Consider the following 20,019-nt stretch of genomic DNA (forward strand, 5'->3'; position numbering starts at 1 on the left):
TTTGAGCTGTGCGGCTTCAGTTTCCATTATCGCTGAAAACCAATACCGCCCATCTCAAAATCCACCCAAATCTGATGCATTTGCCCGGCACCAACCGTATTATCGAAACAAAAGATGGACGCCCATTATTTTCGAAAATACAGTCTGTCCCGCCCCTTCGTGAACCCGTCCTCGGAGATAGTCGCCCATGGAAATGGGCGTCCGCGTTCGATTATGCCCCTCTTGATCACCCACTGGAAACACTTGAAACCTGCTTATATTCGGGGCTTCTGATCTGTTATTCTACAGCGAATGACCACACAATTTATCACAGTGAAAGTCCCTATTTCCAGCAGGATCTGTGCAAGAGACTGGGGCCAGGTGGACGTGTAAACAGTGGTGGTACCAGACAATGCATATCTCATCTCACTCATCCCAGCTTATCTATAAAAGAATGGCAGCAACGCAACACCTTGTATCTTATATTCTGTTAGCATTGGAAGGAGTGTCATGGTTTCAACTGTATGGGACATCACAGTGCTGCATAGTTCAAAGAGTGGCACCGTGGCCCCTGGCAGCCAAAGAGGAACAGAAAAATGCAGCCTGAGGGAATATGGCACAGAACTGAGAAGTGGCTGGAGATTGAAACAAGACAGAGAAAACAGGAATCCAAGACTGAAACAAGAAACATGGGATCAGAACAACCACTCTCTCTGGTCAGATTCAGATAACATTTTTGGCATGACAATTTTACATATGTTGCCAAAGTAAAATGTAGTCCTCATTTCTTCAAAGGTACAAACAATACTCTCTATACTATGTTTTTGAGGACTATCAGAATTTGAGTCGATGTATCAATCTTCACCAACTTGGTGTGATTATGTACCATCAAAAGTTCCTCATCAGGCCAGGTCTTTTTTAAATCCTTATTTAATCACGCTCTCTTAACAAATATTATCTTCACTTTTAATGTTTTCTCTCTTTTTCTTAAAAACGTATCTGATATTCATACTAAATCTTAATTCTGAAAAATGTCCATTTATCTTATTGATATCCATCAGTGTAAGTGTAACCCAAGGGGTTAATAAAATAAATAAAATTACTCAAGTTGTCCCAGGGTTCCATTGTGGCCAGCAGCACAGGTCTTAGAATTAGCTGAGAGCTGAGCTTCTGTTGGCTTAGCAACGGCTTTGCTGACTGTTACAGAGAGGCTCTCTGGCTGGCAGTTGGAAGAGTGAAGCTGACATGGGAAGAGACAGGATGTGCTGTGCTGTATGAGAGTGACAGTGATGAGATTTGACAGTTAAGGAAGGGAATTTAGAGGGATTTTAGGTCTAGTTACTGTGAGTAAGGAGGTGTAACTCAGGAAACTCAGGAATTTTATATGGAGGTTGTGAGTTTGGGCTATTGGCTGAGTGGTTTTTTAGGGAAAGCGGGTTTAAATGATTGGAAGTAGATAGATGGGAGGATTGTGAATGTGTTAGGGGGATAATTTAGGAAATAAAATACCAGAAAGGGAAAAAAATCCTAGTTAGCTGTGTGAGGAGGGGGTGCTGGATAGAATGTTGCTAATTGAGTGTGCTGATGGAATTTGAATGCTGTGCTGTGAATGAGAGGTGGTCAGACACTCTGAACAGCTAGGGACGGTGAAAATAAGCTTAGGCCCGGAAGTAAAAGGGAAATTATATTTAATTTATTTTGCTATAGCTATTGGGCCACAGTTTTTGATAACATTTCCCATTAGAACCTGCGGTGAAAATAGGGAGGCAGGGCTTTCCCTCCATTTACTTTATTAAGTGGAAGGTGTAGGGGGAAGCGAGACGCCGGAACGCGAGAACGAATTGCAGAAGTCAGCACAGGCCCCAACGCAAGAAAAGCTACCCGACACATCAGAGAAAAGGAAATCTACTGAAGCTAAGTGACTTTGTGGGACACAGGGACAGTCCTGAGGGTTTAATTGAACAGGCAAACCTGAAAAAGAAAAAGATACTTACCTGATTCCTCCTGGAAAGTGGGTAAAAGAGACAATATCTGCAAAAGACAATATTATCATTATTATCTGTTGTGGTACCTAAGTCCTAATTCTATTATTAAAATTTTATAGTTTAGAAATTAAATTTTGTGTGACTCCATTTGATATCCTCAAAGAGGGGAAAAATCCTGAACTTAGTTTTAAATTCCTCTCTGGCTTTTAGAAAGTCACAGACGTGGTTAATTTGATCTTGCCCTTTCCCCACACCGGAGAGCTGAGTTTCTGGGAGCGCTGCCACGACTATTGAGATCCAGTGAACCAGAGCTTTGCGAGAATTATCCATCCTGCTCCGGTGCGAGGGAAAGGTATTGCTACATAAGGCTTAAACTTCTTCACAGAGAGTCAGTCCAACATAGCGCCATGTTTTGCCTCCAAACTGCATCAGGGAAAACGACTCTGTGAAGACAATTTCAGAATCAGCATTCAGATTATACAAAGATACATCCACCAAACAAGAAGGTCCACTCTAATCACTCACTCGCTTAGCTTTCTTCGGCACACATATCAAGAAGCCCTTTCATCATACGCAAGATGGCAATGGCGTCTGAAGTAAGCACTTTATAGGCAGTATGTCAAAACCAACCAATCAATTCAAATTAAAGAGATGCTGGATTATGAAAAGAAAGGGAACATGATGGACATAGGGGAATGGTCTTGAGTGGCAGGCAGCTTGATGGGGGAGGACAAGGCTGAAGATTCATCTAAGGTGTCAAAAACTCTCAGGCTAGCCTTTCTGATAGGAAGAAGGTCTAAGGCATGACTGTACTTCTCTTCTATAGACACGCAAGTGCTGTTCCAAACAGATACGCTTTACGGAAGTTAATCCTAGCAAATTGACAATTCAGGAAAAAATGGAGCAGATCCAAGTGTTGCAAAACCAACAAAAAAAGATACAAATATAAATTTGTATCTTATAATTGTATAATAAACATAAATATGGACAAATTAAAGTCATAAAAACGTATTCAAATTAAAAGACTCAACATGGCCAAGTTTCACCCAGACATGGGATGCATCAGGGTATGCAGACAGTGCTTGTCAGTTCTTTCAAAAGGCCTTCATTTTAATTATGGTGGTTTGGAATAACCGCTCTCTTTTTGGATACTAGTGTAGTTTTGCACATAGTGGATGCTTCTGACCAGTTGGTTATGATGGCTAGTAGAACCCTGGGGACTCCTTGCCATTACTTCAGCTCTTAGGTTTCAGAGCCCAAAGTGTGTTTGGGAAATAAAACACAACACAGATTACAAGTGAATAATTAGGTTAAGCCAGTTTAGGAGAGGTTTGTCACAACTGCAAATCACAGCTGCCTTGCCAAACAAATTTCTGCCCTCCCTTCTAGCAGAGCTGTCTTTTATTAGCAAATTTTTGGACTACAGATTCATTGTTTTCCATGGTAACATAATTGGCAAGCAAGACAACTTTTCTTTCTCAGGCTCTGTCTTAATACTTTTATAGATACATCACATCTTTTTGGCCCTACATCTTTCCTCCTTTTGCTAAACTACACAATTTACTATTTTCTCTTTTATGTCTAGTTTTCAAGGTCTAGTGCTAGGACATTTGGTTTAACAGATAGTCATTCATAGCCAGGCATTTACAGGCTATACTCTTCAAGGTTAAGTTCCGCTCCAGAGGATCTTAACAATCCTTCCTCATCATGTGACTGACATAAACACAGGTTTTCCATTTCTCCCTTATATTCTACAGGACCCCAAAACAAAACTCCAACTCTCCAAGACCCAGTTCCTCCAGGTCACCTTCATATCTCTCACAGCAGTTACAATGTTAACAGACCTTTCAGAAGTCACAGATGACCATTTGTTTTTTGGCTTTCATTGAACCTTTTTGAGTGCCTTTTTGAAAGAACTGAGAAGCAGTGGGCAAAATTTGGCCATGTTGAATCTTTTAATCTGAACGTGTTATATAATTTTAATTTGCCCATACAGTAAAGTCTGAACTATCCGACCTAAATGGGACCAACTCATCGTTGGATAAATGAAAAATCAGATAACACAAAAAACAATGGTAATCCCTTAAACAATGCAGAAACAAAGGCAGCAAAAGCAGGGTCCCAGCTCACAACACTGGTAAAAGTAGGGTCCCGGGTTCGGAAAACAGAAAGAGAAGCCGCGTGACGTCACCAGTGGTCTGATAAGCCGGATGGTCGGACCAACGAAGATCAGATAAGCAAGACTGTACTGTATTTATGTTTGTACAATAAATTTATATTTGTCTAACTTTTCTCGTATGTGCTTTTGCTACATTTGGATCTGCTTCACTGTTTCCTGAACAATAGTGCAGATCCTAGCCTCTTTTTCAGAACAAATTTACAATTCCTCCATTCCATCAAAACACTTAAAAGCAGCATGAACACAACTCCTCAGCACAGCTCTAAACATCACATCCCTTCTCTTCCTCACTCTTAGAGATTTCTCCTCACTTTGGTCTCCCTTTTGTGGATTTCTGGGTACCTATCAGAGAGCCAGGATGGTAGCTGTTTAACTGTGGAGATCCTGGGCACTGTCTGGACATCTGTTCCTCAGATACTCCTTCAGGAAACTCCTGATCTGTCTCTGGACAGTCAGTCACCTCCAGATATTCAGTGTCCTCTGTACCAGTCATCCTTCCGCTATTCTCCCACAACACGACTCGTACTCCTTTCTTCTGCCCTGTGGAGAGAGGCAGACACTGAGAACATGCCTTTTACTTCTGCTCCTTCCTTCTCTCCTTCTTACTTCAGCTTTCCTCCTCTTTGTGGTCCTTCCTTTTGATCTGAAACTCTTGTGGACCCACTACCATGTTCTTTGGGCTGCACCACTACGGTCACTCTTATGGGGGAATACCGAGGCTAATGGTTAGTACAATTTTAATTCCTCTCAATCTCACCCCTTTCAGGACCCTCAGATGGAAGAGGCACTTTGCTGGTAAGAGGGCTCAAGGAGGACCCCTTACAACCTACAGTAGATTTCCTTAGGGATCCTTTTACTAAGTAATAGTAGTGTTTTTAGCTCACAGTAGAAATCAGCTGGCGGTAAACGCTGAGAAGCCCATAGGAATATAATGGGCATCTTGGTGCTTACCGCCAGCTGATTTCTACAGTGAGCTAAAAACACTACTATTACTTAGTAAAAGGATCCCTAAGGAAATCTACTGTAGCAGCATTTAATTTTCGAAAGGGCAACTATGACAAAATGAGGAAAATGGTTAAAAAGAAGCTAAAAAGATTGGCCACAAAGGTTTAGACTTTAAATCCGGCATGGGCGTTGTTTAAAAATACCATTGTGGAAGCTCAGACCAGATGTATACCACATATTAATAAAGGTGGAAAGAAGGCCAAACAAGAGCCAGCATAGTTAAATGGTGAAGTGAAAGAAGCTATTAGAGCCAAAAGAACATCCTTCAAAGAATGAAAAAGGATTCAAATGAAGAAAATAAGAAGCTTTATAATAGACCCCCTTAGTGACTTCACTCTAGATATCAGCTCAAATTTGATCATGTTATGATCACTGTTTCCTAGCAGATCCAGGGCTGTGGAGTTGGTTCACCAAACCTTTTAGTCTGCCTAATAGCAGTTCCAATTTTCTACTGTCAGACTCCATTGCCAGCTCCGACTTTGACTCCTACTGATATTAGGCATTAACGTTTTTGTTCTGGATCTAAAGTACTGGTAAATATAAATTATATTTACTGGTAAATATAAATTATATTTACCAGGACAAAGATAGAGATAGATAGATAGATAGATAGATAGATAGATAGATAGATAGATATCAAAGCATAAAATGATAACTTTGCCAAATAACGTACAGCAGCATTTTAGAAAGGATATCCAGATCAGAATGTGGACATCCAAGTCAGAACGTCACAAATAGACGTCCATCTCACATGTATTTTAGAGCAGGATATAGCTTGTACTAAAATACATGTGAGATGGACATCCATGTACTGGAAATGTCCAGCATAAACATCCATTTTACACAATGAAATGTCTGAATTATGAACAGAGGAAAACAAGGGACATGGACATCTGTGTGGCAGCATCCAACTGTCCGTCTTAAAAACTGGTCACACAACCATCCAAGTAGAGCAGAGGAGTAGCCTATTGGTTAGAGCAGTAGGCTGATAATCAAGGGACCCAGGTTCTAATCCCACTTCAGCTGTTTGTGATTTTTTTTTTTAATTGGGAGCCCTCTAGGAACAGAAAAATACTTACTGTACCTGAATGTACACCGCTTCAATAGAATTCAGGCTTGCAAGTGGCTTATATATTCTAGTAGAGTAGGTATTTTTCTGTCCCTGGAGAGCTCACAATTTAATTTAAAAAAAAAAAAGATAAAGTAGGATTTGAACCGGAGTCCTTTGAGTCCCAGGCCACTGTACTAATCATTAGGCTACTCCTCAAACCTGTATGCTGCCCTTTTAAGAATGTCCAAAATACCTGAAGCTGTCATAGAGCCTGGTATCCCTTTCCACTTTTACAGTCAGGGGAGAGAAAGTGGGGCAGCATCCACTGGGGGATTAAGGAGGTGTTGTCAATCACACCACTTTTGTGACAAGTGCCAGGTCTAAATACAGATGTTCATCTTTTTAGACTTGGATGTCCCTTCCCCTTCTGTGATAGGAGTTGGAACAGCCATGTTTTGGGCTCTCCCTAGTCTCATCCAAAACACACCCAGATTATGCCCCCTAGCCATATGGACATACTGCAGTGTTAGATGTCCATATCCTGCTTTGTAAAATTGAAATTTGGACATCTATGCAATATGGACATCTAATTGCCAGTTTTTAGACATCCAAAACACAAATAGAGCTTCTAAAATAACCATCATAATGTTGTAAGTTTTTATTTTGAAGCTGTAGTCGGACTTGGTACATTTTTACCAACTCCAGCTCCATCCATAATTGCTTCCAACTCCGACTCCAACTCTGATGATAATTGGCACTAATTTGCAGTTATGTGCGTAACAGCACTTAGGCGCTATTCTATAAGGTATGCATGGCCAATTTACACACACTACACAATTGAGTAATGAGCCAATTAGTTATGATAGTTGGCCGATAAAAAACAATTATCATCACCAATTGGCAATAATTGGAATTTACGTGCGTTTCTTTTTAAGCGTATTCTAAAAAAAGGCACGTGTAAATTCCAACATGTGTAGCTGAAAAGGGGGCACGGCCATGGGAGGAGTGTAGGGGTGTTATTCACATTTACGCGCATTGTTATAGAATTCAGGGGAACACAAGTAAATGTACATGCGTTCCCCTGGCCTATGCGCTATTCTATAAACCACGTCTTACTGCAGATGCGGTTTATAGAATAGCGCTATGTGCGTTATTCCAACATACCTACATTTAAATAGGTGTGTTGGAATATAGAATCCGGCCCTTGGTGCCTAAATGCTATAGAGCACAACTACAAAGGAGGGCATGTACATGGGTAGAGTAGGGGGCGTGTCTTACAGTTGCACATCTATATTATAGAATACTATCACTTACACATCCAACTGCCAACATTAAGCACCAGCATTTAAGCCGGCTTTTGACGTGGTATAAGTGTTCATGCTTAAGTTAGGCATGCGGATGCCGACTTGTATTCTATTTTACACCAGCAATTTGGCACACTTTTGCCATTATAGAATTGGTGCTTACCGCCCATATTTTCCCCATCTAATTTTGGCACATTTTCTTGAATCTACCCCAAAGTGATTAAAATAAAAGGGAAAATATTTACAAAAAGGATGATAATAACAGTTACAATAGAATGACAGAGTAGAAAGGGGACACCGATGTGGTTATTTCCGAGTTCTGGGTGGTGCTCAGTATTGTTTCTGGTCAGATTACATTTCCAGCCTGGCAAAAGAATAGCACATATTTAACGCTTCAGACTTTACCTTCTAACTGATAAAACATCAATAAAACACTCCTGGGTGCAAGAAAATAACGCAGGTGTTTACTGAATAAAGATCAGAAAAACATTGCCCTCCCTAGGGCCCTTTCAGCCCTCCCTTGCCTACCTTGAATTCTCTAGGGGTGTGCAGCCCAAAAAATATATCCTTTTCTTTACTTTCCTGCTTGTTTTGTTTCATTTAGGGAAACGTCATAAATAGGGCACACCCTTTTGGGATTTAAAAAAAACACATGACATTGCCCATATGGTTTCTAATGAATGCATGTCCCTATAATTCTCAACTCTGTAGTTATGCGTTTTCCATGATGATAAACCCTAGTCTTTGTACCATTAAATAAAACCCTCAACTAAACAGATAATAAACACTTCACCTAAAACTAGAAGTCCTAACTACATGTTGTTTCTCCTAGGATTATACAGAGTTTCTCCTGCACATTTTCAATCTGCAATACTGTCATCCTCCCTCAGTGGAAGAGAGGATAGACTTGCAACTGTCCTGTTTAACAACCGTAAGGGGCATCATCTCAGAAAACCACTTTAGATTCTTTGTGGCCTGCGATGACTTTTGCTCTCCTAACTTAAATACCAAAAGATGTTACACAGAAGCTTTGGAAGCCCCTTTTCCAGATGTTTAACATGAAGAGAGCTTTGGGAGGTCTTGAAAGCTTATATCCATCCTCACATTTGAGGATACCAGCCCAATAGAAGCTATCGCATCCTGAAGAAAATCAATCAATTCTCTCAGTTTAATCATTTTTTATCCATTTTCCCCAAGGCTTCTTCCTTTCCTTTCCTTTCCTATTTTACCTATTATCCTTTCACATCTCTGGTGTGAATTGTTAGTAATATTGTAAACCACCCAGAAAAGTGTCTGACTGGGTGGTATCTCAAGTCTAATAAAACTTGAAACTTGAAAACACATTATAACAGAAATAATCCAGTGCTATCCAGGACCGATTTAACTCTTAGATCTCTGCACCACAGAGCCATAGTTTAGAATAGAAGTTGCATTCCCTGGGTACTATAAGGCAAAATGCAGACAAACAGCCCCAGTACCCAACTACTACTACTACTATACTACTACTACTACTTAACATTTCTAAAGCGCTACTAGGGTTACGCAGCGCTGTACAAATTAACATAGAGGGACGGTCCCTGCTCAAAGAGCTTACAATCTAAGAGACAAGTGAACGGTCAGTCCGATAGGGGCGGTCAAATTGGGGCAGTCTGAATTTACTGAACGGTAAGAGTTAGGTGCCGAATACAGCATTGAAGAGGTGGGTTTTAAGTAAAGACTTGAAGATGGGCAGGGAGGGGGCTTGGCGTAAGGGCTCAGGAAGGTTGTTTCAAGCATAGGGTGAGGCGAGGCAGAATGAGCGGAGCCTGGAGTTGGCGGTGGTGGAGAAGGGTACAGAGAGGAGGGATTTGTCCTGTGAACGGAGGTTACGGGCGGGAACGTAAGGGGAGATGAGGGTAGAAAGGTAGTGAGGGGCAGCAGACTGAGTGCATTTGTAGGTAAGAAGGAGAAGCTTGAATTGAATGCGGTATCTGATTGGAAACCAGTGAAGTGACCTGAGGAGAGGGGGTGATATGAGTATATCGGTTCTGGCGGAATATGAGACGTGCAGCAGAGTTCTGAACAGATTGAAGGGGGGATAGATGGCTAAGTGGGAGGCCGGTGAGGAGTAAGTTGCAGTAGTCAAGGCGAGAGGTAATGAGAGTGTGGACGAGAGTTCGGGTGGTGTGTTCAGAGAGGAAAGGGCGAATTTTGCTGATGTTAAAGAGGAAGAAGCGGCAGGTCTTGGCTATCTGCTGGATATGCACAGAGAAGGAGAGGGAGGAGTCAAAGATGACTCCGAGGTTGCCACAACCTGTGATTTTTAAAATTCATTAGGCTGTATCCCTGATTCTGCTTGGAGGGGCTAAGATGGTCACCAGGGACCTCACACCCACTCCCTCTGGGTCTGACTAGTGCCTGTCCTTTCTGTTATCACACACATGACCTCTCACACACACACACACACACACACACACACACACTATGGATGTGGCTGCTTACACCGTGAGGGTCACACAAGGCTGAAAAAAACATGGACTTGCCTCATTACTGGCAGAATTACAGAGCAGAGTTTGGAAACTCTATGTAGGAAACACAGGGGATCACAGCTTTCTATTAAAACAAAGGCAACTCCCATCTGTATTGAAAGGATGAGAGAAAAAAATTAATACATGATCTAAGTCTTCCACAGTCACTGCTGTAATTCTTCTTCCCCGGAGGCTCCAGACCCTTTCACTACAGTGAAGAAAAAGTGTGTTATGTGTCTGCAAATTATAAACTTTTTTAGTCTCCAAGTTAAATTGAAATGAGCCTTTCTGGCTTTCCCTGCAGGAGTAATTAAGATAACCACTGTTTCTGCCCCAGCTGCAATGCTTTCTATAGGGACTTCAATATCCCAGGTGAGGTCATTAGTATGGCTTTGGAAACATGCAGACACAATTAATTCCTCAGAGAAGAGAAAGTTTAAGTCTCTGATTCCTATCAGTGCTACAATTAGAGAAGGGAAAACTTTTCAAACAAAAAAATAAAATAAAATTAGCAGGGACGAATTAAAGACAGATGTGTGGAAACTCAGCTCATTGAATGGTTAGCTTGTCTGTTTACTAAGGACATGATTCCTAAATACACCAGTTCTCTTCCTTTCCCATCTGTATAACAGAAACTTGAGGCCCTGGGTATTGAGAACCACAAAAAGTATTAGGTTGAGATATGTCTGCAGTAAGGGCAGGTAAAAATGAAGGCTGAATTGGTATCTATAACATTTGCCTTGTGGACACCAATTTAACCTTTAGAAATTCTCTCAATTACACTGTTTAATTCTTCTCACTTCGATATCTTAATACACCATTTTTTAATTTGTTAATATTTTTTCCAAAAGGGAGGAAAAAAGCCTCAGCAGTCATAGTTTCATGCTGTGGAAACTAGGCAGTGTCCATTCCACTCAGTCTGACATGAGTACCACAGATGCAAGTTGACTCAGACCAATCATCGGCAAAAACTTCCCAATAGTCTTTTTAATTTCATTTTCAGTGTTCACTTTCTTCACAATACTTGCAGCAAACGTATGAATTTCATGTGCATAATAACTAATATCCAACAACAGAGCACAGCAAAAAAAAAAAAACAGCACTTAGCTTTAAACTTGCTCTGTCTCCGACCTGATCCCAACGGGGACCCGTTTCACCAACACAGGCATAGGCGGTCGGTGGCCCAACTGTTTGGGGAGGCTAAAGGGGGCAGGGTTAGGGGTGGGGCCAGGGGTGGAGCTTAAATCCATAATTGTCTGATAACACACAGAAAAAAATAAATAAATAAAAATAAAAGTCACAATTAATACCTTTTATTAAATTTAGATATTAGATATGTATCATATGTCAAAGAATAAAGTGGTTGCTCAACTGCAAAACACTATGCACAACTTTGTGCAAAAACACACTCAGAACCTTACTGTACCATAAATATTACACTGGGCAGAACCTAATACACCAATATACCACCCATGCAGACCGTCAACAATATGAAACAAGGGATCATATCATCATAATTCTCATGTAGAGCCACAAAACACCCTAATTCATGTTTAATGTGGGATAAAATGCCATAAATCAGTAAATAAATATAAACTTTGAATGTTGAGCACCTGATTCTCAAAGTGGACATATTCCAAACAGTACAATGAAAATAAAATGATCTTTTCTACCTTTGTCTGATCATGCTGGCCCACTGTAACATCTTCCAAGATCAGGATGTTCTCCTTGTTGGTCTGGATAGCCTGTGTTGTCCAATTAAGAGAGCCCGTGATGAGAACAGTTTTGTCAACCACTGCAAATTTGTGATGCATGTACCCCGTGTGCTGGTCATGCCGCACTGCGATACCTGCTTTCGGCAACACTCCGACCTGCGAGCCTTTCACCACCATGTAATCGGAGTCGGCGATGAGGTGGACCCGCACGCCCCGCCGGTGCAGCAGCAGCACGGTCCGCGCCAGCTGCGGGTTGGAGAAGGAGAAGATGCAGAGCTCGAGGCTGCGGCGGGCTGACAACAGGCGCAGCATGAGGCGGCTCAGCGAGCTCTCGGCGTGCGGCAGGCTGCAGGCGCAGCGCAGGGGCCGGCTTGGCCGCAGCAGCGCTTCGGTGCACGTGGGTGGCGCCGGGAAGAAGAGCACTTCGGACACCGAGCACCGCTCTTGCCGCCCCTGCAGTATGAACAGCAGGAGCCGAGTGACGCTCTCCAGCCCCGGCGCCAGCAGCAGCGACACCAGGCCCAGCGCCTTCCACGAGGCCACAGTAGCCCACATGATCAAGATTGGGCTGGGGAGGCTTAGTCTCCCCAAGCCTCTTATATGGGGCGCCTATGAACACAGGCTTCTTCATGGGGAAACTGTAGGTCTTATGAGCTGCATAGAAAGAAAAATCAAGTGAATAACAAAATAGGTTAAATGAATTTATCTCCCGACCCCTCAGCGGCACATACTCATCTTGCTATCAAAAACTTCATCACTCCTTCATGTAAAATGATGCTGATATTTAATATGACATTTTGCATGGAGAATTGGTGCCGGCAAACAAGAGGTTTTTAACAGCAGGATGAGTATGTGCCAAACATCAGCATAAATACAATAAATGAGGTAAACTTGGAAACAGCAAATTAAAATCTAGTAATCATGCTAATATTAAACAGTACCAGAAATATACACAATTAACAGCACTGTAGAACAATCATGTAACAAGAATATAAATGTCAGTACAGTACAAACTACTATAATAGACAGCCTGGAAGAACATTCAAATAACAGATATAATACGATGTTAGCATACTAACATATGAAAATGTCTTTATAGAATACTAGCTTAAGTCATTTTTGCATCTAACTTTTAGGCACAAGTATTTACACCTGCTCACTGCTAACTACTGTCAGTTAGGCACGGAAATGGAAGTATTGTATAACTCCATACCTAAATCTTGGGAATGCCCATGCCTCGTCCATGCCCCTCCCTTGGTTACACCCCCTTTGGAGTGAGATGAATTAAGTGTGCAGGTTATAGAATAGGTATCCAAAAAGAAACCAGAGAACCATAGAATGGAGTCAAAATGTAGATAGAAGATCAATCCGACACTGTGAATTTTAATAAATAAAGTTTTTGTGTAAGTGGAGAGTTCTCAGAGTATAAATTCACCCAAGCAGAGGCACCTTTCTTTGCTTTATTTCATTTTTCACATCATATTTGAGTTCCTGAGGAAGTTTATACGAAACCCTGCAGAGTTGGACTCTCTATGATTTATTGAGGACGCATGAGCACCTCTACGTTAGGATAACAAAGACGTTGGAATTGTCCTTACAGAGAAGAGAAGCATTGTGGAAAGGACAAGGATGGACTCTCTATGATTTATTGAGGACGCATGAGCGCCTCTACAAACTCTCTATGATTTATTGAGGATGCATGAGCACCTCTACGTTAGGATAACAAAGACTTTGGAATTGTCCTTACAGAGAAGAGAAGCAATGTGGAAAGGACAAGGATGGACTCTCTATGATTTATTGAGTATGCATGAGCGCCTCTACATTAGGATAACAAAGACGTTGGAATTGTCCTTACACAGAAGAGAAGCATCGTGGAAAGGACAAGGATAGAGTAATTGTGATATCTCACCCTGCTGGAATGTAATATGCAAGATCCAATTGGAGTGATCCATTGAATACCCAGGAGGGGAGCTATTTGCTACAAAATGATAAGTGCCTCATTGCAATTACAAGCAGGGGCATAGCCACTGGCAGGCCCGGGTGGGCCTGGGCCCACCCAATTTGGGGTCAGGCCTGCCCAGCAGCAGACAGCAGTGTTCCTGACAGCGATTCCAGTCACAGGCTTGGCTCGCAGTCGCAGCGATTCCCACACGTTGCCTGCCGGCTGCCACTCAAGTTCAACAATCTCCTTGCAGCTACTAAAGCGCTAACCCGGAAGAGGAGAGACTTCCGGGTTAGCGCTTAGTAGCTGCAAGGAGCTTGTTGAACTTGAGCGGCAGCCGGCAGGCAGTGTGTGGGAATTGCTGCGACTACGAGCCGAGCCTGCAACCGGAATCGCTGTCAGGAACACTGCTGCTGGGTGGGCCTGCAAGGAGGGTGAGGGAAGACGGGGGACAGCAGCTGCACAGGGGGAACGGAAGATGGAAAGATGTGTGTGAGAAAGAGAGAGGTGATTGGCAACAAGGGTTGTAAGTAGATCTGAAACAGATCAGAACTCATGTTGTGTGTGTGTGTGTGTGTGTGAGAGAGAGAGAGAGAGAAGGCATACAGGATTGGGAGGTGAAGATGAGGAATGGGGAGAGAATATGGGAAAAAGGATAGAGGGATAGGGATACCAAGGGAGCCAGGAGAAGCAGGGGATGAATTACCTCCTTTAACATGCCTGCTCTTTTAGTTTCCTTGTGATTACAGTTCTCTCCTACTGTAATCCCAGTATTTCTCCTCTTTATCACCCCCTTCCCTGTTCCTTTCCTCCCCCTACTTCAGTCTGCTCTTTACCTCTCCCTTTATGCCCCCACTTCTTTCTTTCTCTCTCCTCCTAACTCTTGCCCTCATCTTTTCTCCCTGTGTTTACCCATCTTCACTCCTCTCTTCTCGCCTCCTTACCTCTCTCCCCGCTACTGAGATCCTCATTGATCATCTGCTTCCATCCCTGAAATCCCTTCTCCTCCCTTATGTATACCTAAGATCCTTCAACCGGAAATCCAGCAATGAACATGCACAGGGGGGAGGGAAGATGGAAAGATGCTGCACGGGGAAGAAGGGAGAGATGCAGCAAAGGGGTGAGGAAGGGAGAAGTCTTGGCTGCTTATGAGGTGGAGGGGAGGGAGACATGCTGTATAGAGAGGGGATAGGTGGTGAGAGGGGGAAATGGTGGGCATAGGGGTGGAGGGAAGGGAGAGACATGATGGTAGAGGGGAGGAAGGGAGAGATGCTGCATGGGAAGGGGAGAGAGATGTTGGACCAGAACACAAGGGAAAGGGAGAGAGAAATGTTGGACATGATGGTAGAGGGGAGGAAGGTAGAGATGCTGTATGGGAAGGGGAGAGAGATGTTGGACCCAGAACACAAAGGAGAGGGAGAGAGAGATGGTGGACAGTGGGAATGAGAGGGGAACATAGACATGGGGGTGGATGAGAGGGAGGAAGAGGTACACAGTAGGTGGTGAGAGGGGGGGAAATGGGCCATAGGGGAGAGGACAGGAATGAAGAGAGAAGGGGCAGGAAAATATAAGGCTACCAGGGTGGGGTGGGGAGGCGATCAGATGTGGGTTAGAAGGGTGGAGGGAGGAAGACAATGGGAATGGTGGAACCCTGTGGGAGAGGCCAAGGGGGGAGGAGGGGGTGGCAAGGAAATGAATGAGAGATAGTGATTACAGAGGGTAGAAATATGGTAATGGGGATTAGATAAAAGAGAAAGTAGGGAGGGGGGGAGTAAGATGGGGAATGAGAGAGCTAGTGGGTGAAAGAAGAAGATGGAAATTTGATAGGTAGTTGAAAAGTAAAAAGGAGACGAAGAAGGGTGAGAGAGAGGCAGAAAAGAGCTAAAAAGGAATGATCAATATGTCAGAGGCGGGAATAATGAGGGAACAGATAGGAGAGAGGAGAAAAGACAAATGGACTGCAGCCGCTTGAAGAAGAATTAGCAGACGACAGAGAGGAAAGCAGAAAAGAGAAATTGGAACTAGCAAGATGGAAAAATAAAATGTCCAGACAAGAAAGGTAGAAACAAAGCATTTTATTTTGAATGTTTTAAATGGAATATGTTAGCTTTTGGAAATGTGCATAGCAAATGTCCATAGGCGCCCGGTATAAGAGGCTTGGGGAGGCTATGCCTCCCCAGCCACAGCAGGATGGATCACCTGTTTCTATAGAAATGCTAAATAGTAGTAGTAGTAGTTCTCCCGCGCGTCCCGCTGCTCTGGGGGGGGGGGGGTTTAAATAGCAGCAGCTGCAGTGAAAGCCGTCTCTAGCCTTGTGCATAACCAGTTGTAATTTGATTACCTTACTGCTGGGAGAGCAGAACAGGGGGGTTGGCTGGAGGTGTCATGGGTTGCCAGGGAGATATTTAACTAGGATGAATTCCTGCACATGAGCACTTCATACCAAAGAGACATGCACTGACCCCTAAAATTTTAAAAGTGCTAAAAATAAGTTGCATTAAATCTAATTGCAGAATTTAGGTGCTAGGAAGTGGGATTGGTATGCTATGTACTCAAATTTGCTCAAGCCATATGCAAATTAGTCCATTTTTGGGAGGTTCTCATTTGCATATTTATGGGTAACAATTGTTGGAAATGTTTACAGCCTTAATGTTAGGGCATGGCTCTGATCAAAAATGTGAACTTTGATCCAAAAATGAAGGGTTTAGCTAGTGTTTTTGACTAAAAATTCCCATTAGAGTGTCTGTATGTTAACCTGCATTCAAATAGAGCTCTCTGATTGGATGAGCAGCTCCTGTTAGAAAATCTGCCCGGGAACAGAGAGGAGAGGAGAGAATCAATGGGTGGGTATGGATGGCTGGAGGGGGGGCAGGGGAGCGGAGAGAATCGCTGGGTGGGTGTGGATGGCTGGAGGGGGGCAGGGGAGAGGAGAGTTGCTGGACATGGATGGAGGAGAGGGAAGGGAGAGAGAAGAAATGCTGGACATGGATGGAGGGGAGGGAAGAGTGAGGAAGGAGATGAGATGAGGGAAAAGGAAGAGAGAAAAACTGCACATGGATGAAGAAAATAGGCAGAAGTTGGATCCACTGGACAGTCAAGTCTGCAGAGGACCCAGCTTTTACTTACGGATGTAGGACAAGAAATGAAGAAGAAAGGCAGAAAGTAAAGAAATAAATGGAAAGGAAGCCCTGGAAACGGAGTTAAGAGGACAGATAGCAGCAGAATCGGATACTGGGCCAGCACAATCAGAAAAACAAAGTCACCAAACAAAAATAGAAAAGATCATTTTATTTTCATTATAGTGTTTGGAATATGTCCACTTTGAGAATCAGGTGCTCAACATTAAATGTTTATATTTATTTACTTATGTATGGCATTTTATCCCACATTAAACATGAATTAGGATGTTTTGTGGCTCTACATGAGAATTGTGATATTATGATCCTTATTTCATATTATTGACAGTCTGCATTTTCCGTATGGGTGGTATATTGGTGTATTAGGTTCTGCCCAGTGTAATATTTATGGTACAGTAAGGTTCTGAGTGTGATTTTGCACAAAGTTGTGCATAATGTTTTGCAGTTGAGCGATTGTGGTTAGTATATGCTTTGAGCAACCACTTTATTCTTTGACATATGATACATATCTAATATCTAAATTTAATAAAAGGTATTAATTGTTACTTTTATTTTTATTTATTTTTTTTTCTGTGTGTTATCAGACAATTATGGATTTAAGCTCCACCCCTGGCCCCACCCCTAACCCCACCTTCTTTAGCCTCCCCAAACAGTTGGGCCACCGACCGCCTATGCAAATGTCTTTCTATTGTGTTCTGTAGAAAAGGAAATGCATCTCTGTTTTATGTCTCCAGTGTTGCAGTAATGCTATGTTTAACTTCTTAGGGTTCCCTTTCAATTTTTGTCTAAATATTTTTATTTCTAATTTGTGATCCCTTGTTCTATATTTAGTGAGGGTCTATTGGTGTGATAATAATGGCAGGTGGGAGATTGGAGGGGAGGCAAAGAGGAGAGGGAATCGGGGAGGGGAGCCCTCCTTTATTTTCTGACCTGGGCCAAGTAGAACACCAGTCCTAACCCTTGCTGTATAGCTGGTGAGGATTCCCAGGCATCCCCAGCTAAGGACCTCCTCCAAAGGCGGCCAGAACTTCCTTCTACCAAGCTCTGGCAACAGCATCCTTGAGCCATCGACAGCTAAGCATGTGTGGGGTGCTGGCATCAGTGGCTTAGGGTCATTGCTGCTGCCTGCCAAGCTTGATAAAAGAGAGTTCTGGCCACCTTCAGAGAAAGTCTTCAGCTGACTGAGCTTGAGGATCCTCATTAGCTAAAGTATTTATATTTTGAGGTGGAGGTAGGGCGGAGCAGAGAAAATTTTGTGCCCACCCACTTTGGGCTCAGGCCCACCCAAAACTGGCTGTCTGGCTACGCCACTGGTCCCTATAACATTTAAACCTGCTCTTCAGTGGATGAAAATGTACACAAAAGTTTATCAAAACCACAAATTCTACAGGATTTGTGCTAATGTTTTATAAAGAAACATAGGCACTTGTGTGTCTTTATATAATAGGCATGAAATAGGCAAGCACTTGATTTCCCCACCTTAGCAACTTGTTATATACAGTATACATTACCCTCACTATACACTGTGATCACTATTTAAAAAAAATCACAGAGTATTGCCGCTAAAATTTGACCTAATTACTATATCACCAAAGGAAAGAAATAAAAAAAAATCTGAATTTGAAAACAGGAATCAATAACTGTATGCACTTTCACTTCTGACTGACATCTTTAAAGAAATATGTTGGAAAATACTGTAGTTTCCAAAGAAGGCAAAAATACGAATAATACAAGAAATAGCCATGAGATGGCAGTAAAGCCTTATAAATCACTCAAAGGAAAAGCTCTTTCAAATATTTATGAGAAAATATCCATATACAGCTGGTTATTTTAAGATCATCACATAACACGAGATGGTGCAGATTTCTCACATACATATGGACACCTTCCCCCATTAAAATCTGGGGAAATAAACAGATAGGGCATCTGCAGAGGGGAGTGACGGTGGCAAGAAGGGAAAATGGATAAACAGATACAGGGACTGTAGGGGAACAAGCCAGGGGGTAGTGAGTACAGAGAAGCAGGGGCAACACACAGAGACACAGAAACTGTTGAAGGACAGAATAGAGCAGACAGAGGGAGAAACAGGGGCAATTACCAGAGATACAAGAACTGGTGAACAGGGAGGGAGAGGAAGAATGGGAGAAAAAGCAGGGGCAATAAACAGAGATGCAGGAACTGCTGAGGGGAAAGAGAGGGGCGGAAGGGGAAAAGCAGAGACAATAAACAGAAATAAAGGAACTACTGAGGAGAGAGGGAGAGTGGGGGGCAGGAGAGAAAAAGCAGGGGCAATAAACAGAGATATAGGAACTGCTGAAGGGGGGAGGGGCAGGAGCAATAAATACAGATCCAGGAACTTCTGAGGCAGACATGCCAAGCCAAACTTATTCAGCATGTGGTACGCTCATTTGTGCCCTTCTCACTTTCATGCTCACGCGCAGACGTACCCTCCTCACACACATTCTGGCTCCCAGTCTCATTCACCTTTCCTTCCCCACCTCCCATGGCAGGATCCAGTACTCTCATTCCTCCTTCCCTCCTCACTATGGCTTGTCAACCTAGCATTTATGGCCAGCTGTGGGGAAAGGGGTCTTCCCTCTGCCACGTCCCGCCTCCTCTGATGCAACTTTCCATTCTGGTAGTCAGGATGCGACAGAGGGAAGGTCCCCCACAGCCAGAAGCAGCATGTCTCAAGCACTGCCACCCCCACATGCTAGGTTGGTAGGCCAGGGGTAGAGGAGAAGAGGTGAAGATATTTAGGGGGCTCACAGGAGTAGGGGAAGGAGAGAGAGAGAGATATGCTGGGACCTGAGGGAAAGGAGAAAGACGGAGAGAAGATGGAGAGATATGTTCCTCTCCCCCACTCGCAGTGTGGGGGAGAGGAACATATGGGCATCAAACAGTAGTTGTTTTTGAAGACTGTGGTTAAATAAAGATCTTTCCTAGACACCATCTGCGAGAGGTCCCTCTTTTCTTTTTTCCTCTACTGTTTGATGCCTGGTGCTTTCCCACAGTAGAGGTCTTTTATTCTGTTTTTGTTTGACTTTACTATTTGGAGAGGAATAAACAGATACAGCAACAGCTGAGAGAAGAGAGAGGAGCAGGAGGCCAGAGACTGAGGAGAGAGAGGAGCAGGAGGGGAAAAGCAGGGACAATAAAGAGAGATTCAGGAACTACTGAGGGGAGAAGGGGAACAGGAGACAGGGCCGGCTTAA

The 20,019-nt window shown here is 43.0% G+C and overlaps 1 protein-coding gene across 1 annotated transcript; it reads right to left on the bottom strand.

The window, feature by feature from the left end:
• Positions 1-1,078: 1,078 nt before the first annotated feature.
• Positions 1,079-12,280, bottom strand: LOC115461975 (mitochondrial cardiolipin hydrolase-like). Its single transcript, XM_030192025.1, has 4 exons — positions 11,704-12,280; positions 4,455-4,683; positions 1,974-1,983; positions 1,079-1,219 (listed from the first exon to the last, which is right to left on the bottom strand). The coding sequence occupies exons 1-4, from the start codon at positions 12,278-12,280 to the stop codon at positions 1,079-1,081; spliced, it is 957 nt and encodes a 318-aa protein (XP_030047885.1).
• Positions 12,281-20,019: the final 7,739 nt, after the last annotated feature.

Source organism: Microcaecilia unicolor, chromosome 2 (assembly GCF_901765095.1).
Source record: "Microcaecilia unicolor chromosome 2, aMicUni1.1, whole genome shotgun sequence".
In the NCBI taxonomy this organism is placed as follows: domain Eukaryota; kingdom Metazoa; phylum Chordata; class Amphibia; order Gymnophiona; family Siphonopidae; genus Microcaecilia; species Microcaecilia unicolor.

What these genes read in the sequence shown, in the direction of transcription:
- LOC115461975 (XM_030192025.1), bottom strand. Translation starts at nt 12,280, where the DNA reads ATGTGGGCTACTGTGGCCTCGTGGAAGGCGCTGGGCCTGGTGTCGCTG. An exon ending in CTTGGAAGATGTTACAGTGG is followed by an intron (nt 4,684 to 11,703) that starts GCCAGCATGATC and finishes CTCTCTCCACAG; the next exon opens with GGCAGAAGAAAGGAGTACGA.